The sequence below is a fragment of the Hemicordylus capensis genome, chromosome 5, assembly GCF_027244095.1.
Source record: "Hemicordylus capensis ecotype Gifberg chromosome 5, rHemCap1.1.pri, whole genome shotgun sequence".
Classification (NCBI taxonomy): domain Eukaryota; kingdom Metazoa; phylum Chordata; class Lepidosauria; order Squamata; family Cordylidae; genus Hemicordylus; species Hemicordylus capensis.
Window position 1 is genome coordinate 2901033 of NC_069661.1, and position 25652 is coordinate 2926684.

The 25652-nt window shown below is 43.7% G+C and overlaps 1 protein-coding gene across 1 annotated transcript in view; it reads right to left on the bottom strand.

Moving 5' to 3' along the window:
- The window catches only part of ZNF638 (zinc finger protein 638), a 113556-nt gene that overhangs the window by 75864 nt on the left and 12040 nt on the right, over positions 1-25652 (bottom strand). The window contains exons 2-3 of the mRNA XM_053255820.1: positions 8323-9877; positions 4555-4616 (exon numbers count right to left, since the gene is read on the bottom strand). Of these exons, the coding sequence (XP_053111795.1) occupies positions 4555-4616; positions 8323-9877 (1617 nt within the window). The remainder of the gene's footprint in view (positions 1-4554; positions 4617-8322; positions 9878-25652) is intronic.

A 25652-nucleotide genomic window follows, 5' to 3' on the forward strand; every position in this document is an offset into this window, starting at 1 on the left:
GTTTCAATTCCCATTCGTGATGTTGCTGGTTCTCAAAAGTCCTGCTGAGGTTGTGCACCAAGACGTTCTGAAGACCCCTGATGTGGAGAGCGATTAAGATGACCTTCTTGGATATGCACCAAGTCCATAACTGGGAACTCAGAGCACACAGGGAACGTGACACAGTGCCGCCCTGCCAGTTTACACAGGTTACCGCCGTAGTATTGTCCATCAATAATTGCACAATCGAGTTCTGAATCAAGGGAGCAAAAGACTTGAGCGCCAGGTAAGCTTCCATCAATTCCAAAAAATTGACGTGCATATGACATTGCTGCACTGACCATAGACCTTGTACTCGGTGGGCCCCGCAATGAACTCCCCAACCCAAGAGGGAGGCATCCGACATGACGCACAGTGTCGGAGCAGGCATGTCAACGGGAACTCCGCTCAGAAGGTTCTCTTTCACTTTCCAGAGGGACGTGCAGGAGCATTGCCTGGCTGTCGACATTCGGCCAGAACGACTGCAGGTACCACAATTGAAGAGGCCGCATTCTCAAATGACTGTGGAGAACTGTGGATTTGCATGAGTCCATTAGCCCCAGCAGCCTCTGAATGCGATCGGCTCGTTGCTGGGGGTGGTCCTTGAAACAGCCTACCAGGGCGTAGATCTGATGGTATCTGTCAAGAGATAAACAGGCCCCTTTCGTCTGAGTATCCAACAGGGCCCCTATGAAGTCTATCGATTTGACCGGGTGAAGCTTGGACTTGGCCCAATTGGCTTGGATCCTCAAGTCTTGTATGAGTCAGAGAGTGAATTGGATCTGAGATTCCAATTTGGATCTGTCGCTGTGCACCAAGAGCCAATTATTGAGGAATGGGAAAACAGTGATCCCTCATGTTCTTAAATAATCGATGATCACAGACATACACTTGGTGAAGACTCTGGGTGCTGTAGATAAGCCGAATGGCAGCACCCTGTATCTGAATGCTAAATTTTCTATTGCGACTCTTAGGAACTTGCAATGGTTGTCTTGAATCTCAATATGAAAATATGCATCCTTGAGATCCAAAGTGGCAAGCCACTCCTCTTTGGCTAGGAGCGCAAGAATTCCTTGCAACATTGTCATACAGAATTTTCACATATGCACATATTGATTCAGGTTGCGGAGATCCATAATAGCTCTGAGTCCTCCGTCCTTCTTGGGACGGCGGGAGTGGATCTGGGAACGGTCCAAGGTGTGCGACAGGTAATTGAGGAGGCGGTGCCACAGGCATGTCCACTGGCACTGGCATAGTTTGAACACACTGGCTCAGAAGCACTGGGGTGCAGGCAGTTTAGGAGGTAGAGGCACCAAAGGCTGAACAGGGGGTACCCATTGTGGGACAGTGTGTGCTGGTTGATGGGGAAGCAAGCCCTGTAGCATGCATCTCCATCACAGCTTTTAGAAAGTTTTTAAAGACTTGGCTTTTTACCCAGGGTTCTACATAATCGTTTTTACTGCTGCTTCTGTGTGTTTTTATCTGCTGTATTGTTTTTATCGCTGTTTTATATGTTTTTAGCTTGATGTTTTTATTGCTTGATGTTTTTATTGCTTTTTATTGTATGTTTTAATTTTTGAAAACCGCCTTGGGGTTTTCTTTTAACGAAAGGCGGTATAGAAATGTAAAAATAAATAAAAAATAAATCTTCCACAATTGGAACTCTGCCCAATCCAGCTGTGCCAAAGGCAAGAAATTATGCTGAAAGCCATAGGCATGGATGGGGTCCTTCGGAGGCACAGTTCGTTGAGGAACAAAAATAGGCGTTGGTTTCCAGAGTGAAGCAGTAGCAGGTGGAACTATTGTCAGCACTGTGAAAGATGAAGACCTGGCTCCCATTTGTAAAGGAAACATCGAGGGGGTCATTGGAGATATATCTTCGTCTACTTCGGTATCCAAACTACCTGTCAGGAACCCCTGAAATGTTGAACCCAAAGGGGTACTCATGAACGAGTCCAGAACACTCTGAGAAGAGCCAGCGTGATGTAGTGGTTAGAGTGCTGGACTAGGACCAGGGAGACCTGAGTTCAAATCCCCATTCAGCCATGATACTTACTGGGTGACTCTGGGCCAGTCACTTCTCTTTCAGCCTAACCCACTTCACAGGGTTGTTGTGAGGAGAAACTCAAAAAACCCCAAAAAAGCAAGGCACAGAGCACATGTGCAGCAGGGAGGGGTGCCAAAGAGGAGGTAGTTAATCCATCCGAGAGGTCCCGGTGCAGGCGCAGTAACCCATTTCTCATGATGACAACGGATCACTTCCAGATCTACAACTTTTCCTTCCTTGCAATATGCAAAGCAATGCCTCTATATCCTTCAAGAACTAGGCTGGTATTTCCATTTCCTAACTAACATTTAGCATTAAACCAACATCCAAGAAAATAACTATTAAGAAAAGTTTTAAGATCAATTCGCAAAATCAACAATTACCTCTACAACTCCAGATACAGAATAAGAGTAGTAGTACTACTGGATCAGATCAAGGGTCCATCCAGGGGTAGGCAAAGTGTGGCTCTCCAGATGTTGCTGAACTACAGCTCCCATCATCCACAGCTGCAATAAATTGTAGCTGGGAGTGATGGGCATTGTAGTTCATCAACATCTAGAGAGGCACACGTTAAATACCCCTGATCTAACCCATAAACCTATTTCCAACAGTGGCAAGCCAGATGATGCCTTTGGAAGCCTTCAACCAAGACATGAAGGTGACAATCTCCGAGTGTTTATTTCTCAACAACTGGTATTCAAGGTAGATTGCCTCTGAATCTGGTGGTCCCATTTAGCTGTCCTGGTCATAAAGGCCACTGATAAAATCAAATTGAAAAAATCTATGTAATATTTTTTTAAACCCATTTAAGCTTGTGGTTATCACATTTTGTGGTGATGAATTCCATGCATTTGTAATGTATAAAACAGTGCTTCCTCTGGTTTTGAATTGACAACCAATTAATTTAATGTATCATCTCTATTTACAAGGCTCCTCAGAGACCCACTTGGAAAACAATTAATTAGATGTGGATACCTAACATATTCCACAGTAAGGAAAAATACAAACAATTCATATAGTTTCTTTGAAATCTCTCTATTTTCCTTCAGTACTCCTTCCCTGTCTAAAAGTCCTACTGCGTCCCAGGCTAGTTTTCTGCTTCTGCTGCATTTTTAAAAGTGTTTGTTTTAGGTGTTTACTTCTCAGATTCCTTCTCTGCCTGTCTTATCAATCAACTCAATTTGTTTTGCCAGAATTTGCACTCTATTTCCCTCATATTAGCAAGACTTACACTTTGTAAAAGGAAGCTTTTCTAAAAAAAGAGATCCCTACACTCTGCTTAGCAACTTGTGGAATTCTCTGACACAAGATGTGGTGAGAGCCAACAACCTTGACAGCTTTAAGAAGGGTTTGGATAATGGAGGAGAGGTCTATCAACAGCTACTAGTTGGAGGGCTGTGGGCCACCTCCAACCTCAAAGGCAGGATGCCTCTGAGTACCAGTTGCAGGGGAGTAGCAGCAGGAGAGAGGGCATGCCCTCAACTCCTGCCTGTGGCTTCCAGCAGCATCTGGTGGGCGCCACTGTGCGAAACAGGATGCTGGACTAGATAGGCCTTGAGCCTGATCCAGCAGGGCTGTTCTTATGTTCAACCATGCTGGCATCCTCTAGGACTTATCAGAGAATGATAGAGTTGGAATGGACCTTGCAGACATTCCAGTCCAAGCCCAGCTCAGTGCAAGAAACCACTACAGAGCCCCTGACAGCCATCCATCCAGCCTGTTTGAAAGAAGAGACCATCAAAGTGTGAGACAGTTTCACTCATACCAATTCCCATTCAGCCATGAAGCTCACTATCTCAGCCTAACCTTCCTCACAGCGTTGTCTTGAGGATAAACATGTACACCACTTTGGCCTCCTTAGAGGAACAATGAAATATAAATGTAAACTAAGTAAAATAAACAATTTCTTCCCAACTTTATACCTTGAATCTGCTTCCTTGCCATTCCAACTCAATGGTTCTAGTAGTTCTATGCTCCTGAAGACAAATCCACTCCTCCTCTTCCTCTGTCTTTCAGATATTTGAAGACTACTATAATTTCCCCTTAGTCTTCTCCAGACTAAACATACCCAGTTCCTTCAACCATTTTGGGCACTGAGATTACGGAGAACTAATTCTTATATATACCTGGCCCTATTCCTACATACTGTCACTGAAATACTTCAGTTGGACTTATAACTGAAAGTGCAATTCCCTTCCAGAGGCAATTACGAGAGTTCCATTCCCCAAGTCTAAGGCCAGCTTTAGGTACAGGCTTCCTAAGACACTTCAAAGAAAGTGATGTATGATACTTGCCATGCTGCAAGACATTTATAAACAAACATTGCCAATTTTTAGTGTATAAGTTGTTAAACACACCATTTTAAATTATCAGAGCTGCAATACATATCTCACTGGATTGTTACGTGTTATTAATATTAAGAATATTTAATGATCACATTAAGTACAGTAATCATATGTTTAGCACACAAATTGAATAAAAGTCCTTACTGTTGGCGTAGCTGACGACAGCTCTCAATGTGGGCAGTCGTATTCTGATGCTGAATCCAATTCTACAGAAAGAAAAGATAGCCACAGTTCATGGATCAGTGCTACAGTATATCCATATCAAAAACCAAAAACTGTAAAACCAAGTTGTCCAAAATACAAGGTAAACCTCAAGTTTCTTCTATCAAGATGATCAACAGTCTAGGTTGAACATATTTAAAGCTAAATGAGGAAAATAAATGCTGGACTGATTTAGATGATCCAACAAACCATGGCTTGCTGTATTGTGAATGCAAACCTAAGGGGCTCTGAAACCCACACTCTCACTTTCTTCCAGCACAAATGTGTCATGAAGGAATCCTTGTTAAACTCCATGTGCCATATGAACCAGTAGCTGTGAACCAGCTATAACTTGCAAAGCAAAATATGGAACTGGGACCCAGGCAGTGTTCCCTCTAATTTTTTTCATTTGTGCATGGAATGAGTTTTGTTTTGGGTGGCAGTATCAAGGCAATGTGTGCACCCGAGCATTCAGAATGTAGTCTTCCTGATTCAATTTGAGCGGGATCCAAAATTAACTGAGCAGACATTTCAAAACTGGTGTGTATGTGCACATGTGCATGCCTTAGAGGGAACACTGGACCCAGGTTCATAACTTGGTTTGTAAATACAGGTGGCCCTCATTATTCACAGGGGTTCTGTTCTTGTCTATAGACACAAATACAGAAACTATGAATAACGAAACCTTGAGTCATTGGGAATGGGGGGGGGAGTTTAGAGTCCTAACCCAAAAGGGGAGGCAAAAAAGCAAGGGGGACTGAAATAAGGAGGACAGTACTTCAGTCTTCAGCAATCTCCCCAAACACTTAAAAACAGTTGAATATTCACCAAAAATGTTTTTTAAGAGCCACAAAATGATTCTGTGCTGGAAAATGGCAAGCAGAAATGACATCAGAAGTCATTTCTAGGTCATTTCCGGTCACTCAAAACTGTGGATAGGCAAGTTTCGCCTATTTTTTTACCCACAGAAAACTGGGTCTCTAAGAGGGTTTCAAACACCCATGTGAGTGAATATGTGGGCTCGGGGCTCTTTAGGCTCATCATATGAACCATGCTGCTGTATAAATTCAGGTCAACTACATTTTTGGCATTTGGACAGACATGAAGCATTCAATACCAAGTATTTTGAATAACTTTATATGAGAGAGAGAGATCAGCTGCCAATCAGAAGTTCATACTGGCACCCGGGATAGCCCCAAAGGGATGAGTAGGTTGCAATAAATGAGGAGGGAAGCACAGGAATACATGTCAAAAACCATACAATCTTTATAGTATTATGGGTAAGAAAGCTGTATGTGCGTAAAGTCTTTCTACACACAATTACAAGCTTTTGTTTAAATGAAGTCTACATACATTTCTGCATCTTAAGCAAACTGAAAATCTGAAACACCACTCAATAATTCTGGGCTGATGGAATTCCTTCCCTAAAGTCCCCAAAAGTATACGCTTCCTTCATTACTTCCAGGAGAAATCCGGTTAAAATCCAACTGATTAAAATCACAACTTAAAATCATTAGGAAGACTCAATTTAAGCACTGTTTACTACTAAACTGAATTATTCTTGTTTGACATAAATCTTATTCTTCACTACTTATGTTGGTTACACACTACAAATTATAAAGCAGGGCTGCAAAACCTTGGCCCTTCAGCTGCTGCTGGACAACAATTCCCATCACCACTATTGGCCACTGTGACAGTAGATGATGGAGTTACAGTCCAACAACAGCTGGAAGGCTGAAGTTGTGAGCCCTGTTGTAAAGGATTTTTTTTTTTTTTTAAGATTTAGCTAGATCAAGAAACAGAATGCTGATCACACTGTTTTACTCAGTACCACAGCCAACTGAAGCAGATACTTATGAAGTTGGTGGGAGGCGAATCATCTCCAATTCAACCAATTAATTAAGGATGATTGAGAGATTATTTCTAATACACTATATAAAGGCGGCCACCACTGCTACCAATAGGGAAACTGTCACCAACATAGGGAACATAAGAAGCTGCCTCACATCGAGTCAGGTCATTGGGCCATCTAGCTCAGTATTACCTACTCTGACTTGCAGCAGCTCTCCAGGGTCTCAGACAGGAATCTTTCCCAGTTCTACCTAGGGATGCCAGGGATTGAACTGGAACCTACTGCATGCAAAGCAGCTGTTTTACAATTCAATGACATGAACACCACTCAGAATCAGAAACTTATCCTTCAAGAACATTCTGCTCAAACAGTTTTGCTTGGATTTCATCTTCTCCTGCTTTTCCCTCCTTGCATTTACCACACTCTCCTCCTTGTCTAGGACGACGCAACAATCCATTGCCTTCTTTGACCTTGCATTTTTAGAAAGAGGGTGTGTGTCTGTGTACACAAACATGCAGAGAGCGAGCGAGCAAGCAAGAGAGAGAGAGAGAGCAAGCATACGCATACGCACACACACACACTGATCTCATCTGTACTCTCATCTCTAGATATTGCTAACAAACATGTTCACAGTATATAATTAAAGCTATATCTTTTATATAGTTTTAAGATATTTGTTAAAGCACATAAGTTCTTTTTAACAGAAGGCTATAAAAAAATAAGAACTCCCGTATTTATTTATTTATTTTTACACACACACACAAATTTATACCCACCTTGCTTATGTCCTATCATAACCATTGATGTCCTATCATGACTATTAAGAACAATCACACATTTCTCACATTTCTCACTAACACTGTCATCTGCAAAAACTACATCCACAGATATTTCCCCATTAACTCCCAAACCATGGAACTCCTTTCTCTGGATACAAGCTTGCTCCACAAGATCCTACCTTTCAGCAGGTCATTGCTGGTGATAGGGCATAGTATTAAATACCCTCTTGTGCATTTAAGACACTAATTAACAGCTATGCATCCTGTTCCTCTAAGTGGGGCAATACACAATTTCAATAATAGAGCACACCTATGTCCACTGTGGACTAGAAAAGTACTTAAATTATAAGCTTTTGTTTAATGTACATAGTTAAAACAAATAAAAACTCTAGATCTATTGAACAGATCTGAAATGAACAATTAAAAAGGTCACCTGCACACAAAGTGGTTCTACTCCAAATTCATTTTCACACTGAAAAACCTATTATGTTTGTAGGCAACTACAAGGACTTTCCTCCACCCCTTAACCCCAAAGGATTTCTAGTACCCGAGAAGTACAGGTGGCCCTCGTTATCCACATACTCGTGGATCACGGCATCACATATCCACAGTTGTGTCTTTGAGACCCAGTTTCTTTATCCACATGTAGAAAAATAGGCAAAGTTCACCCATCCTCCAGGTCTTGTTCTAAACCAGCTTCATTCTTTAAGGGTTAACCCCTATGGAGGTGGTGCCTGCGTTACAGAGGGGCTCTGGTGTCTGTTTTCACACTGGAAAAGCCAATTCCTCTTCTGAAGTATAATGGTATAATTAGTATTTCAGTTGTAACGTGGAAATAAGCAGGGAAACTGTACCAGAAATAAACCTGATTTGATCACCCACCCCCAATTCAGTGTTGAGATGGTAAATGCTGTATGGGTCAAAGAGAGGTCCTTCAGTTTTAGCCCTTAAGGGAAGCTGCTCAACATCTTGGTGGAATAAAACATACACATATACCCAAGCCAATTAAACTTCAGTGAAGAGTGCACAGAATGTGTTACATACAAATGTGTGCAAAGTTTTGGAAAAGAAATTACTCACCTTCAAATGTCTACATTCTACATTACACAGAGAACACATATGTGGAAATATTCTTGGAGATGCAGCATAGTAATCATTCATCATAGATGGAGTTGGCAGTCTCTTCATCTTCTGGGCATCTGCCTGCGAAAACACTGGAAGCCAAGAGGCTTTTACTACACCAAAAGGAGATGCAATAGGATTCTCTGCTTTTTTCTGGAAATTCTTCTGACCTGTTGTAGGTCCAGGTGAAGCATTAGGAAGATTACCTCTGGATTCATGTTGAATCCTGTTCTGCCTCTTTACAGCCTCAAATATCCCAGGTACAAACGGAGGTGGTGGCTGATTCATAATTGGCATCATGGGCTGAGCAACAGGGGGAGGAGGCAAAACTTGCTGGACAACAGGAGGCATCACAGGTGGAGGCAAGGGGAGTACTACAGGGGGCATAATGGGCTGGACAGGTGGAGGTATTCCAGGTCCTGCTGAAGGGAGGCACAATCCAGGCAACTCACTGGCAGTACCCATGGGGAAAAAGGGCTGGGTAGTTGGTGTGCTTCTCTGGAACCCCATCCGTCGTATTAGTTCTTCAACTGCATTCAGTGGATTATTGGGTACACTGGAAGGTGTAGCAGTCACTGAAGCAGTCTGCTGTGCTTGAAATCCTTTCATGTTCTCCTCTGTTGGTACTTCAGAACTGTAGACTTTGACTTCAAGGGGACCCTCAGAATATCCATACTTGCTTTCATGTCCATAATCAATCACCTTGCTCTTCATCATTGAACCACGGTTATCATTGCTCCGAAAGGTTTCTTTTTCTCTGCTCTGAGAAGATAAATCAGGTAACTGAAGACCCATTTTGCGCATGCGGATGTCCCTCAAAATCAAAGGCATGTTTTCAGGTGTCAGCTGATCATCTGGATAGCGACTAAGTTCCTCCAAGTCTTCATTAGATAAGCCAAAGCTTGCTAAGATACTTGAGGCACTCTCATTCGTGTAACGGCTCTGAACACTTGTGGTATGTTCTGCAATCCTTCCTGAAGCAGGCTGGCTACGGCTACTATTCCCAGGTTGATAATTATTATCCCAACGGGAAGTACGATTCTCTTCCTTTTGTTGCCGCTGTATATTTATCCTCTCCTCTGTTTGTCTTGGATCCATTCTGTGCTGAGTGACCTGAACATTTGGCCCTGAAAATCCTGATTTCATTTCCGATCCTGTGAATCGTTGAGGCATGCCATGAGGATTAGTTGGGGGCTGTCTCTGAAGACCACCTGGTCTAGGTCCTGACTCCTGAAAAGGTCCACGTGGGGTCGGACCACCTGAGGTAGGTCCCCTTGGCCTTGGAGGTATGTTTCCTCTAGGGTTAAACATTGCAATTTTCAGGAATGCTTTATTTAACAAAGCACAAGATGCTACAGAATGGTTTGAAGCAACCAAGTTCAACTGGTGAAGAGCCAACTGTGTCTTAATCTGGGCAAGCTGTAAAGGAGGAGGGCCCAACAGTAGTGGGCTGGCAATGCCAAGATTCAGAGAATTCACAAGGGGTGCAAAACTTTCCAAGAGCACCACAAAGCTGAAAGTTAAAACACAAATATTAGATTACATTGATCTTTTAATCAACTTTCTATGGTGGGTTCTATTGCAAGGAAGTTAATGTTTCCAAAAAAAAATCCATTTTTTTTAAGCACAGGGGTTCATTATTTTACCCACTTGCAAAATCACAATTATTATACAGTATGTTATTGAAACATTATGGTTTTTAATTTAAAAAAAAAAACAAACACCAGGCAAGCCTTTATATTCTACTTAACATATTGAGGTTGTTCTTCTCATGGCCTAAATCGCCAAGGCTGGTGGGGAAGGCAGGACACAACCTACCTTCCTCCACATGATCCTTGCTGCTCCGGGAGAATTCACACTATGCCCCCACACAACTGGCATGTGACCCATCCTGGAGTCAAAAGGGCAAGAAGCAGGCTGGGTCCTCCTGCATGCCACAATGCACTAGATGAGAAGTGTGGTGCATTGGGTGATTTTCCCACAGCCATGCACTCCTTCTGCCCAACACACTATGGAAGCTCGATCTGCTTTCCTCCAAATATACCTTATCACTGAAAATACTAGTACAACAAGGTTAATTAGAATCTGTCATATAGGTACGTTATTTCTGATCCTGAATTCTTGCTGCACTTGTGATTTTTTATGCATACATGTTTTGCTTATTAAGTCACTCCTGTTTTGAAATGTGTGAAGCAATTTATCTGAAAATATGCACTGCTCTTTTCCCATTAAGTGCCTACTGCCCCCTTGTTTTCCTACGGTCAAAATAATGCTGATCTCACATTTGTATATCAAAGACATGGCTTATTTTAATAGTAAATAATAACATTTATGTTCTTAATGGTCTCCCCATTTCCCTTATACAGAAAAAGGAACATTCCAAACATTATCTTATAAATCACCACCTTTAAACTACTTAAAATTACTCTTTCAATTACTTTTAAAATAAAGTATCATTTTTGGTGAGTTTTCTGTACCTCTTGATTCTAATGGGCCCCCCTTCACCATTTTTTCATTCCATTAGTACTTGTGGATTTTCAGTAAAGGATATTGAGGGATACTGAGGGATTCAGTAAAGGATATTGAGGGATTAATAACGGTTTGTCTTCAATGTAATATTTTTTAAATTTGATGGAATTATACAGAAGCATAGTTTAGCCATGCGGAATGGACTGGCACCATTGTTTGCTATAGCTTACATGAATTTTACTGAGAGGAGCAGTTTGGATATTGATGTTATATAAGAGATATATTGATGATGAATTATTACACATTCTGAGAAAGAGGTTGATATTACTCCCATGATGATTGCAAAGATGGACAGTAATTACTCTGGGGATTGTCGGAAGTGTAAGAGCCATGGGGGGACATTCTATCATACACTGAGGGAAATAAGTATTTGATCCCCTGCTGATTTTGTCCGTTTGCCCTCTGACACAGAAATGACCAGGCTGTAATTGGAATGGTAGGTTTATTGTAGCTGTGAGAGACAGAACAACAACAAACCCTCAAAAGCCCAGTGCCCAAAAGTCAGCGATGGATTTGCATTGTAGTGAGGGAAATAAGTATTCGATACCCTATCAACCAGCAAGATTTCAGGCTCCCAGGTGTCTTTTCACTATATGCAGGTAACGAGCTGAGATGAGGAACACCCTCTGTAAGGGAGTGCTCCTAATCCCTGCTTGTTACAGTACCTGTATAAAAGACACCTGTCCATAGAAGCAAGCAATCACTCAGCTTCCAAACTCACCACCATGCCCAAGACCAAAGAGCTGTCGAAGGATGTCAGGGACAAGGTTGTAGACCTGCACAAGGCTGGACTGGGCTACAAGACTATCGCCAAGCAGCTTGGTGAGAAGGTGACTACAGTTGGCACGATAACTCGCAAATGGAAGAAACACAAAACAACTGTCAATCTCCCTCAGTCTGGGGCTCCATGCAAGATCTCACCTCGTGGAGTTGCAATGATCATGAGAACGGTGACAAAGCAGCCCAGAACTACACGGGGGGAACTTGTCAATGATCTCAGGGCAGCTGGAACCATAGTCACCAAGAAAACAATTGGTAAGACACTACGCCGTGAAGGACTAAAATCTTGCCGTGCCCGCAAGGTCCCCCTGCTCAAGGCAGCACATGTACAGGCCCGTCTGCAGTTTGCCAATGCACATCTGAATGATCCAGAGGAGAACTGGGCGAAAGTGTTGTGGTCAGATGAGACCAAAATCCAGCTCTTTGGCATCAACTCAACTCGCCGTGTGTGGAGGAGGACGAATGCTGCCTATGAGCCCAAGAACACCATCCCCACCGTCAAGCATGGAGGTAGACACATTATGCTTTGGGGGTGTTTTTCTGCTAAGGGGACAGGACACCTTCACAGCATCGAAGGGACGATGGACGGGACCATGTACCGTCAGATCTTGGGCGAGCACCTCCTTCCCTCAGCCAGGGCATTGAGAATGGGTCGTGGATGGGTATTCCAGCATGACAATGACCCAAAACACACAGCCAAGGCAACAAAGGAGTGGCTCAAGAAGAAGCACATGAAGGTCCTGGAGTGGCCCAGCCAGTCTCCAGACCTTAATCCCATAGAAAATCTGTGGAGGGAGCTGAAGGTTCGGGTTGCCAAACGTCAGCCTCGAAACCTTTCTGACTTGGAGAGGATCTGCGAAGAGGAGTGGGACAACATCCCTCCTGGGTTGTGTGCAAACCTGGTGGCCAACTACAAGAAACGTCTGACCTCTGTGATTGCCAACAAGGGTTTTGCCACCAAGTACTAAGACATCTTTTGTGAAGGGATCGAATACTTATTTCCCTCACTACAATGCAAATCCATCGCTGACTTTTGGGCACTGGGCTTTTGAGGGTTTGTTTGTTGTTATTCTGTCTCTCACAGCTACAATAAACCTACCATTCCAATTATAGCCTGGTCATTTCTGTGTCAGAGGGCAAACGGACAAAATCAGCAGGGGATCAAATACTTATTTCCCTCACTGTATGTGGGGGATGTGTAGTAAAGCACAACAATCTGGAAAAGATTCACTGTAAAATGCAAGAAATTAAAACAAATTTCCCTTATTCTCCAGAGGGATTGGGGGGGGGGTAAATATGACCAAATCCTATATTCCTACCACATATACGGAGTTGTCTTTGTACATGATTACTGCAGCTAGGATTTTATATGCTGCTAATTGGAGTCTACAAATAATCCCAACTTTAGATGAGTGGCTACTAAGATTATTGCTTATTTACAGAACACCTCAGATGAAACATTTGTTTTAATCTGGGAAAGTTTCATAATTTACAATTTAGCACAGGGTCAACACCCACATCCAAGATTTTGTTTCTCTTTCTAGAACAGACAGTTAATTAAAGGATTATTTCTGGGTTGTTGTTTTTATAGTACTTGGTATAGGTTGATAATGGAGGGCTGCTGAATTCATGATTGTTGTATGTAATTATGAGATGTTCAAGAGATGTTCACTGCAAAGTTACTTTTATCTTTTTCTATTTTGTCTTGTTGTAAATATAATAAAAAGATTTTAAAAAGAAACAGGTTGATAAGAAATTTGAACAAAACAACAAGGGAAGAATAAGATTAATAAGAGAAAAGATTAATGAGGAAAGTTGGTTACCATTTTTGGATGCTGAAGTAAGGGGGATCAATTAGATACAAGATGGTATAGAAAACAGACCAAAAGGTTATTTTATTAAAGAGTAATTCGGCTCAATCAGCAATAATTAAGGAACAGAGATTGAGGAATATGATACAGAAGGCAGAGGGGGTTTCTACAGTAGGATATAGAGAGGAATCCAAAGAAAAAGCGGAAAGGTTGATAAGGGTTTATGGATATATGCTCCCTATATCGAAGAGTAGGAAGGTGAAATTTACAAAAGGATTGCCAGAGTTGAAAATTCCATTTATTACTAATAAATTTATCTGGCAAAATCAGAAGCTTCTGAAGATATATGCTAATGTAGTATGCAGTGCACCAATAATGTTGAAACAGGAGAGAGCTGATCTTGTGGTAGCAAGCATGACTTGTCCCCTGGTTGCATACAAATGGAAGACTTGATGTGTGAGCACTGTAAGATACACCCTTTAAGGGATGGAGCCACTCTGGGAAGAGCAGAATATTCCAAGTCCCCCACCCCCACCCCCACCCCGGCATCTTCAAGATAGGGCTGAGAGAGATTCCTGCCTGCAACCTAGGAGAAGCCGCTGCCAGTCTGTGAAGACAATACTGAGCTAGATGGACCTATGGTCTGACTCAGTATATGGCGGCTTCCTATGTTCCTAACTGGTTAACTCTCGATTTTGTAAGAAGTGTGTGAGTTTAAAGATTGTGTTATTTGTGAAAGAGGAAATGGTTGGTGTAGTTTAAAGGGGGTGATTTATAAGACAGAGTGTTTAAAATGTTGTTCTTTCTATATTGGGGAAACAGGGAGACCATTAAGAGATAGGATATAGGGAACTTTTGTCAGATATGCAATATAATGGGAGTTGTACTAAGCCGTGGTCTATACATATGAAGGAGGGGCATGCTGAATGACTGGTGGGAACTAACTGTATTGACAGTGGAAAGAAATTTGCAGAAGCATAAAATAAAGGAGGCAATGTATACAGAGAAATTAAAACCAGATATTAATGTTAAGGAGATCGTTTAAGCTGTGAAATTAGTCTTTGATTGGCAGAAGCTGAGTTAATTGTTTCTTGTTGCAACTGGTAGGTTGTCCTGTCCCCTCTCTTCCTTTCCTCTGCTTACTGCTCACCTCGCGAGAAAGGAATTTAAGCACTGCTAAGATATTTGGTTTGTTTAATCAACTGAGCATAGTGTACTGACACTGAAACCGGTTTTGTTTTAACTTGTAACATCTGGTGGATGGTATTTTTCTTTTGTCTAATAAAGAGGTCTTGGTGAAAAAATTGTTAGTAGTATCTTTTTAAAATAAGCCATGTCCTTGATATACAAGTGTAAAATCACCATTATTCTTGACCCTAGCAAAACAAGGGGACAGTGGGTACTTAATGGGAAAAGAGCAGTGTATATTTTCAGATAAATTGCTTCAAGCATTTCAAAACAGGAGCTACTTAATGTTACAGCAAAATATGTATGCATGAAAAATCACAAGTGCAGCAAGAACACAATTTTTTTTATGTCCACTCAGTTAATTTTAGATCCTGCTCAGGTTGAATCAGGAAGGCCCCACTCTGAATGCATGTGTGCACACATAGCTTTGAGACTGCCATCCAGAACAAAACTCAATTCTGCGCACAGATGAAAAAAAATTAGAGAACACACTCCTCAGGATCAGAAATAATGGACCTGTGTGTGCCTGGCACCGAAGAGGAGGAGGAGGAAGAGGAGGCCCAGCCGGGGAGAGGGGGAAACTGGGTGCCGGGCAGTTGGGCAGCGGTGACAGGTGCAGTAGAGACTGCGCACCCACCAGAAATGGCTGCGTGGGACCCAGGGGTTGGTGCACGCACTCATGTGCAAGCCTGGTCCTTCTTAACGTAACCCCTTTATGCCAACAGAAACAGATTACAGAACAATGGATGAGTCTGAAAAAATTATAATATCAATTTACGAGCCTCCTACGCGCAAGCAAATTTGGGGGTGGGAGTGTTAAATGTTAGACTAGGGAAGGATGATGAGTTATGTGCTAAATTCACCCTCTTTCCACCTGATTTCAAGTCTGATACTTCTTTATTAACACATATATATTAAGATCAATTTTGCAATTATGCTGGACTCTGTTTACATCAGTTAACCGATTGGATTTGTATTTACTCAATGGGGCTGTTAAAACTAACCATCCAGCAAAGTATACCTTTTGGACGAGCCATGATTCATCCACACTGGATTATATATCAGTATATTGAGGTTTTTAAAATCATATTTATTCCTATAGGATTGAGCCCCATTTGGATAGTGATCATTTTTCTGTCCTGTTGTCCTTTAAATTGGATGGCGGCCAGCGAGTTCCTGAGGCTAGTTCTTATACTGACACTGAGTTAGAGCCTAAGCACCCACGAATAAGAGACCAATAGAACTAATTTACTGTATTTTGAACCCTTTGAGATGCCATTATCAGTGTTCCTTACTGATAGCAACAGGCTCCTTTAGTGCTTCCTTGAATTATTTTAAAGTACTTATTGACAAATTCCAAGAGCCAGAAATAGTTGGACAAGTGAAGAAATCGCCTTCTTGGCCAAAAGGGAATGCCTAACAGCTAAGAAAGCCTTGTTGAAATGTTTCAGATTGTATCAGGAAGGGAAATCAGATCTCTGTGCAAACACTACTCTTAATATAAAGCCTTGTTAAAAGCAAAAAAGGGGGAAACATGATGGCTATATGGGAGCAATTGATTCAGGTAGTGTGTGGTTCTGGAATTTACAACAGCTCAAGCCAGGAGAGGGCTATCGAGACCCAAGTATTGTATTCCAGCAGCAGTCTGGGGAAAACATTTTTGAGATTGGTACTCCGATAGTAGTGGTGGCCCAGACCAATGTGAACTTGGGTTTGATTCTTTACCAGACTGGTCCCCAGTTACAGCTAAGGAGATTAAGGGCCTTATATTGCAATTAAAAGAAGGGAAGGTTCCAGGTCAAGATTTCATACCCACACCCAACCCTGAACTGATAAAGAAGAATATGGACTGATAGATTGAAATTCTGGCCTATATTTATTTATTAATCAGACAGCATTGGTACTAAAAGCTTGGGGGTGGCAAAGAAAGGAAAGCTGGTCTTGTGTCCCCTTTGCTAAGCAGGATCCGCCCTGGTTGCATTTCAATGGAAGACTACATATGAGCACTATAAGAAATTCCCCTTAAGGGATATAGCTGCTCTGGGAAGAGCACCTGCATGCTTGCATACAGAAGGTTCCAAGTTCCTTACCTGGCATGACCAAAATAGGGCTGTGAGAGACTCCTGCCTGCAACCTTAGAGAAGCCACTGCCAGTCTGAGTAGACAATACTGACTGAGCTAGATGGACCAATGGTCTGATGGTATATGGCAGCTGCCTATGTTCCTAATTATTGTACCCATTTTTAAAAAGGCTAGTAGGGAAGATCTGCCAAATTATCAGTCAATCAGACTTCTAAATATCATTAGTAAAATTTATGCAAAACACTTATTAGGGAAGTTACAAGATTGGCTGGAGAGTGAAAAGTATATTGCTGAAGATTTTGTATGGGGAGATCAATTACAGACCACTGCATGCTTCGTCAACATTTTATAGATTACAGGCACAATTCCCCTCAGTATGAAAGAACATCCAATTTGAACCTATGATTCCATAGATACATGACATGCAACAGAATGCCACAGATAAGTCACTGAACCACATCAGCAACAGCGGCACTCCATCTATAGAATAGCTTCCTATGTCCAGGGGTCAAGAAATGTTGGCTCTGTTTACCAGCTAGACAAAAAAATTAACTCATCAAGCTATGTTGGTACATTACTCAACAGGATTTTCTCCACTCGACAGGCATCATTTTTCACTCGTCACAGATAAGTAGACGAGTGGATTTCCTGAGGCCTGCTACGTCCATACATCCAGTGCCTACCTGATTGAGTTTTACAAGCCAGATAAAAATTATTTTATTTCCCCAAGCTTTTTGATTTTCAGTCTACTTTTATGCTGTTTTCAGCATGTCATACATTGATCTTATCTGCTACTGTTTAATGTTATGCTTTAGAAGTGTTATATTTAAATATATAAAAACAACCTTACAAAAGAAAACACCACATGTTAATAAACAGAACAGTTTCATATGATACTTTATACCACTAAAACAATACAGATAGCAACATCACACTGCTTTGCAACCAGGGCAAGGTAAATAGGACGGACTCAATCCAGGAGTAACATTGGGGACATTCCTAAATCTTGTACATTTGTTTTCCTCTGTGTTTAATTTCAAATATTCAAACTAGTTTTTAAAATGTTAATCATATCTGTTCTCTGTTATTTCAGAGTAAAAAGGTCAATGCTGCTTTCCCCTTTGCAACCAATTTTTTAATGAGATTATAAACAGAACAGCTTGGAGGCATTTGGCCGAAGAAGCATTTATATATATCAAGGAAGAGAGAGTGCATGCATATGCCTAGCCTGGGGCCAGCACTGCATTTCTCTTTTTCATTCTCCTCTTTAACAGTTCCCATAATGGATCCTTTTGCAGAGCCAGGCATTTGAAATCATTAAGAGTTTCTCTGATTTTCTTGGTCAATGCAGAACTGATAATGGAAGTTCTGCAATTGTATTGCATTCTGACTAAGTCCAGTTAAACTTTAAAGTGCAACAGGAGTAAAATATACAACATATTTCATAGACCAAACGTTTTATTTATTGATGTAAGAGCAAGACAAATCCAAAGGTATCAGCCTTCTTCTAAGCCTACAATCCAGAAATTGCAAGTTACCAAACCTTAGTCACTTCTAGGGAAATTTAATGAACCTGGGTCTGTAACAGACAAATCAATGTTCATCAAGTACAAATCTGTTTGCTATGCATATATCCATCAATCACAAAGGGAATGTAACTAAGGAGCTTTCAATCTACACTTTCAAACAGAAGTCGTTTATTCCAGCAATGAGGTACACTGCTTCCCTGCTGCTATTATTTCACAATGGGAGGCCCCATTGAGTTGCTGATGCAGACAGTAGAGAAGTACTTCACTGCTGAAGGAAACTACTTCTATTTGAAGATGTAGATTTGACATGTTTGTTTCTTGGCATGGAGGTGCATTTCACTCTACAAGCCCAAACCTGCAGCCTGGTACAGCTGAAAGTGGGGCTCACTGAGAATTAGCCATTAGCCTACACTAGTTTCCTACACACCCACTTGCCTCTAATGGGACACTTCCTTTCACACCTCTCCTATTTGAGAGGAGAGACCAAGCCGAGACACAGACTCCCCCCCCACCCCATACCAATATCCACAACCCCTGAAACATATGAAGGAGGTGTAAGTGCCTGTGAGCACAAGAAGACTTGTCTCCACCCCACCACTGCTGAGTAGGCACAATTACTTTAAGTATTTAAGAGAGCACCTTATTCTCCATGAGCCCTGGAGTCTTAAAATCATTGGGGGAGGTCCAGTTGTGCTTGCCACCAATGTGTTTGGTGGTGACTCAGAATGAGACCTTCTCTAGAGCTGCCCCAGGACTCGAACACACTCACAAATAAAATCATCTCTGCTCCTTTTTAAGGCACAGCTGAAGAACATAAGAGCAGCCCTGCTGGATCAAGCTCAAGGCCCATCTAGTCCAGCATGCTGTTTCAGTGGCCTCCAAGAGATTTTTAAACTGTTGTAATCATCATTTTAATGTTTTATTACTGCTGGTGGTTTTAATTTGGTTTGAGTGTGTAACTGCCTTTACCACCCAGTCTTTTCCTCCCTTTTTTGTGTTTAAGTGGCAACTCCTAGACATACACACCTGCTGGCAACCACCACCTCACCCGCCCCCAAACAAACAATTCTGTGTGCCAGTAAACTAAAACCACCCTGAAAGTGCAAAGATTAAACCAAAAACAAACTCACTGGGTCGGCAGAAAGCCAGTGGGCTGGCCTACCGAGTAGTCCCCCCGCTCGGTTGACTGCGTGCTCGTGCACACCCATCAGGCCTTCTGCGGGGCCCACACCTGCCCTCGGCAATCATCACTGCCTCTAGGGTTGCTGCCCCTGGACTTTGGAGCGCTCCCCCAAACAAAATCGGAACTTTCCACCTCCGGGTGCGAATCTGCGCATGCGCATATACCTGTTTAATCAGGTCCAAAAGTTTTCAAGTCATTTCGATTCATATTTATGCAGTTTCAGTTTGTTTGTTTTGTTGCGGTATTAAAACGCGCGCAGCAGGTCAATACCCAACTCAAGCTAATACAGCCGCCTCGGCGTCCAGGATGGCGCAGGGCTGCTGCCGCCGCTACTGACTGGACTGCGACTCCCGTCGTCCCTGCCTACAGGCCCCTGGGGCTAAGCATGCTGGGAGTCGGAGTCCACGAGCAGTGGGAAGGCCCAAGCCTGCGCAGCCCTGGCGTGGCGTTCGCGTCGTCAACGCACGCTTGGCGATCGCACCCGCAAAGCAGGCCAGAGCCAGTCCCGCCGCCCGGCGGAAGGGCCGTGAAGCCGCCCGCGGGCGGAGAAGCTGGAGCCCTCGGGGCGGGGGGGAGGATGCAGATAAATCCATCCCCCGCAGCCGGCCCTTCCCTCCTTCCCCCTCTGCCGCCATTTTGCGGCCTCCTCAGCTTTTTCTTTTTTTCTTTACCTCAGGCAGGCACGGAGGCAGCGACCGCTCCCTCAGAGCCAAGCGGCTTCCTCGGCGGGCGGAGCCGGGCTCCTGTGCTCCCGTTTTCCCTCGCAATTCCTGTCACCAGACAACGAAGCCGCCCGCAACGCAGCGCCTCAGCAATGGCGGCCTTCCGCCCAGCTTGCGCATGCGCGGTCGCCCAGAGACAGCACGGCACGGTTACCCGCCGTCATAAAACTAAGCTCATCCGGCCGGCGCACGCATGCGCGCTTCCCGAGGCCGGGGGCGAACGAAACCAAAGCAGAGGTCTGGAGTTGCGCGTGCGCACCTCCCGAAGTAGGCGGGGAACCAGAGCAGAGAGAAGAAACCGCGTTCCTAAGGCGGGAAAGAGCGACTGCTGCGCAACAGAGGTGCGCCTAGAAGAGCATGGGCCGCATGCGCACGGCAAAGCTTCGTCCCCATAGTCTCTGGAAGGATGATAGAGCTAGAAGACGACAAAAAATTCAGCTACACCGATACTACTGGTTCTAATTTGAATGACCCCGCAGGCAAAACAAAGAAAGAAAACATCAAAATTAGGGCTGGCGCCCATTAGTTTAGTAATTTAAGTTTTTTATTTATTGATCTAGGGATGGTCAACCTGAAGCTCTCCAACTGTTGTTGGATTGCAATAAGAGCCTCCCCAGCTCTCATAACTTTTTAAGAAGGCAGTTAAGACACATTTTTCCACCCAGACTTTTAATTAGACTTAAAATGTTAGATTTTAACATTGTTTCTATTTAGCAAATTTATTGACCGCCTGACTTCCTTAGACTCAAGGCGGTTTACATAAATTAAAACAGCAGCAGCAAAGACAAGGGAAAGAAAAAATATGTTTTAAATTTTAAATTGTTTTAATGTTTTAATTTTGTTTTAATTTGTGTTGTTTTCTTGTAAGATCAATTTTCCGCCTCTGGGGCTGATTCCCCATGTGCTGGCTGATAGGTTTCAATCTTCCTGGACAAAAGCACTGCTAGTTAAACTTTCATCGCTTGATGTCTATCTAGAATATCTCACTATTAGGATACTGTCAAGTCAAGGAGACCCTTAAACAGGATTTTTGGACATTAAGCATCAAAATAAGAACGTAAGAACAACCCTGGTGGATCAGGCCCAAGAAGGCCCATCGAGTCCAGCATCTTGTTTCTCACAGTGGCCCACCAGATGACACTGGAAGCCACAGGCAGGAGTTGAGGGCATGCCCTCTCTCCTGCTGTTACTCCCCTGCCACTGGTACTCAGAGGCATCCTGCCTTTGAGGCTGGAGGTGGCCCACAGCCCTCCGACTAGTAGCCATTGATCGACCTCTCCTCCATGAAGTTATCCAAATCCTCTCATAGCCACCCAGGTTATTGGCTGTCAAAATGACCTACGTGTTTTCCCGCAGACAATAAGAGGGCGCCTTGGCAATTTCAGCCAGGAATCCGCCAGTTACATATTGTCACTTGCTCTGCTCAACCATCACAGAGTGTTCCTTAGAGCAAGACATGATGCCTTGCCATCAGCAGTTTTATATCTTTTTGAAAATTCCTCTGGCCAGTCAGATCTGCCTTTATGGCTCAGATGAGATTGAATCTGTCCGCCACGTGCTGCTATATTGTTCCTTTTATAATGATACTCAACATAGTCTGTACGATCTGTGATCGTAGATTCTTTCATCCTGGGGATGTCCATTCCTTGATATTGGGGAAATGTTGGAAGGGGGGATTTCCAGGAATAGCTGCAGAGAGTGGGCAACCCTGCATTGTGGCAGTGTGTTCCATAAATTAATGTAAGTGTTGCATGAAGAAGCACCTCCTTTTAACTCCTGCCAATTAGCCGGTCTCATTGGGTGACTACAAGTTCTAGTGGTAGGACAGAGAGAGGAAATCTCTCTGTCTACTTTCTCTATAGCTTGCATAATGTTTTAAACCTCTACCACATGGGCAGCGTCTTTCTAAACTAAAAATCCCAACACTTTAGCTTCTCTTTGTAGGGAAGGTGCTCCAGCAGCCCTACTAATCATTTGGGTTGCTCACTTCTGAACATCTACAGCATCCTTTTTGAGACCAGAACTGTAGACTGTATTCCAAATGTATGTAGCCACACTGTCGATTTGTGTAAGGGCGCTTTCTTGCGCACTCTTTTCTTATGTATTACACCCCTTACCTATAAGTTATATACAAAAAATGACTGCCTCTTTTTTAATGTATTGTTCAGTTGATCAGGGATATCTTTAAATCATTAAAAAAGGTTTGTAATGGATTAATGTAATTGACTAACTGTTAAGAAGTTAACAGTTGTGTAATCAAAACACATTGTAGCAGAATCTGGCACACAACATTGAAGGGAAGAAGCAATGTTGTTCATTTCTTGCTCATTTGAATAGGGTTTATGGAGGAGAACTTCTCAACAGATGGTCCCCAACACTGAGCGGATATGGCACTTACAGGGTGTTTCTCAAATGGTACCCTGTTTCTTACCACAGAGACCCGAGTTCAAATCATAACATTAAAAAAAGGAGGGCCTGTCTTGTGGTAGCAAGCATGACTTGTCCCCTTAGCTAAGCAGAGTCTGCCCTGGTTGCATTTGAATGGGAGACTAGAAGTGTGAGCACTGCCATATTCCCCTCGGGATGGAGCTGCTCTGGGAAGAGCAGAAGGTTCCAAGTTCCCTCCAAGTTCCTGGCTTCTCCAAGAGAGGGCTGAGAGAGATTTCTGCTGCCTGCAACCTTGGAGAAGCCGCTGCCAGTCTGTGTAGACAATTCTGAGATAGATAGACCAAGGGTCTGACTCAGTATATGGCAGCTTCCTATGTTCCTATGTAAATCCCTGTTCAGCCATGAAACATACTGAGTGGCTCTGAGCCATTCACTTATCTCTCAGCCTAACCTACCTCACAGGGTGGTTGTCAGAGGATAAACACAGGCTCCTAGGAGAAAAAGCAGAAGATAAATGCCGCAAAATAAATAATTGTAAAGACACACACACACACACCGCCCCCACATTCCAATGGAAACCAGAAGCGTCAAAACAACTTCACTTGGACTGTACAACACAAGAGTCACAGCCACTATTTCCTCCAGTAACTTTTTCTAATGGACAGACAGAAAGCGCTCTCTTGCAAAAAACGGGGAGTAAGGAAAGGTTTTAATATATTCACATAAGGTTATTCAGTATTTGTTGTTTATTTTTTCTGTGTAAACCACTTTGAGAACATTTATCATAGATTGAAAGAATTATCTTTACATAAATAAAATCATCTTTATGTAAATATAAATATTGGCCCTTGTAATGGGTGTTTTGAGGGGTTTCAGACCCCCCCCCCGAACCAGTCTGGGTCGAACAGGAGACCCAGGTCTCCTTCACTTTGTCACCAAAGACCGGAAACTGTGAAGTGGTCCCTTGGGGGGAAATATTAGGCAACTAGCTGGGCGGGGAGCAGAGCATCTGCGCCTCTAGTTTCCCCCTCCCACCGCCACCACCATTGCCAATTTCTTTCACAGTCAGCCCGCCGCTGCTTTCTCCCCCTCCGCCACCGTTTTCTTGCCCACCTGCCCCCGCCATTTTCTCCCCACACCCCACCCCTTCCATTTTGTTTCCCGCCTTGCCTCTGGCACCACCGCTTTCCTCTTCTCCTGCCGGCAGCTTGCTCGCGGACTCTCACGAGAGCTGCCACACATGAGATTAGCGATGGGTACGCCTAAGAGAAATATACAGATAGATAGATAGATAGATAGATAGATAGATAGATAGATAGATAGATAGATAGAGGCTCCTTCAGCCAAGGGAGGCAAGTGCTGGGGGGGGGGCTTTCCCCTCTGAGCACTCGGGACAGTGTGGCTCACTCAAAGAGCTTTATTATTGAAATGGGACATGAGGGGGAGCAAGTGGGAAGAAAGAGAAGGACAAGCTCAGCCTTATCAGGACACCCAGGTGGCACGGGGAGGGGGGAGGACCAGCCACGGCAAACTGGTCGCCATGGGGCGGTGTTCTCTTGAACAAGGATTCTCAGACGTTGTTGACCACAACTCCCAGAATCCCCAGCTGCAATGGCTTTCACTTGGGGTTTATGGGAGTTGTACTCAACCTCTGGGAATCCCTGTCCAAGGGGACACTGTGTGTGTTGGGGGGCAGTTCTGCTCCTGGCAGTCTGGCTGAGTCAGGCTTCCCCCCCTGCAAGAAAACTCCCAAAAGACAAGAGACACACACACCCCGCCAGCACACACACTCCCAAAAGGAGGGGGGAGCGAAAGCCATCTCTTCATTTAATTGGTTCCCATGTGGGAGACTGTAGCCAATTACAGGGTCTGGTTCAGGGGTGGAGGGAGACTGCCGGCAGTCAGCCCACCGCCGCGGGCCCCCAGGCCCACCCCCTGCATCAGACATAAGTGCCTGATGTCAGACATAGGGTGCGTCGTTAAGCCACGCCCCCGGGGAGAGCCGCTCTGGCCATGCTGCGAACACGGGGCTGGCCGGATTTTGCTCGTAAACAGGGCCATGTGGTTGGGTTGCAAGGCGAGGTGCAGCCCCTGAAGCCCAGCGGCCCGGGTTCTTCAGACCCGTTTGTGCAGTGGTGGCTCCACTCGTGGTCTGGTTTGTGCTTTGGCCGTGATGTCATCTATCCTAGCAACCAGGCCCAGACGCCGTCAACCCTTTGCTCATAGACTGAAATATAATCCTTTTCTGTCTCTTTACATCTTTCTTTTTTGTCCCGTTTCTTTCTAAGAAGCAGGCTAGCTCCACCCACCCCCTGCACAACAACCGAGTTCCCACTGCACATTCCACCCCCACCCCACGACCTGCCCCCCACACACCATGGCACAAAATGTGTCCAGCCGCAGGTTAGTATCACCTCTGCCATCCATAAGTGCCACCGCCACGATCCAGCTGGGAGTTTTTCTGCTCAACAGACTCCAAGGAAGTAAATGAAAGTTGTCTACTTGTGCAGAGCACAGTACAGGGCTATAAGTCCAATAAATATTGATGTTTTTAAAAATCTGGATTGAGCTGGTCTTGTGGTAGCAAGCATGGATTGTCCCCTTTGCTAAGCAGGGTCCACCCTGGTTTGCATTTGAATGGGAGACTAGAAGTGTGAGCACTGGAAGAGATTCCCCCTCAGGGGATGGAGCCACCGCTCTGGGAAGAGCAGAAGGTTTCAAGTTCCCTCCCTGGCAGCATCCCCAAGACATAGCTGGGAAATATCTTCTTGCAACCTTGGAGAAGCCGCTGACAGTCTATGTAAGACAATACTAAGTGAGATGGACCTATGGTCTGACTCAGTATATATGGCAGCTTCCTATGTTCCTAACACAATTACATGTCATGTGCTAATTAAAAACGAATAAATATGTATACACTTCTAAAAAAAGGTTTGTGTTTTCAGTTGTGAATGAATTGTCTGTGTTCACTCACTTTCTCAACAGCATTATTTGTTGCCAAGACTATAAAGGAGGAAGATAGGAGTGTGTGAAAACACAGGGGTTTGGGCCAAAATAGCATTTCCCCAGCAGATGG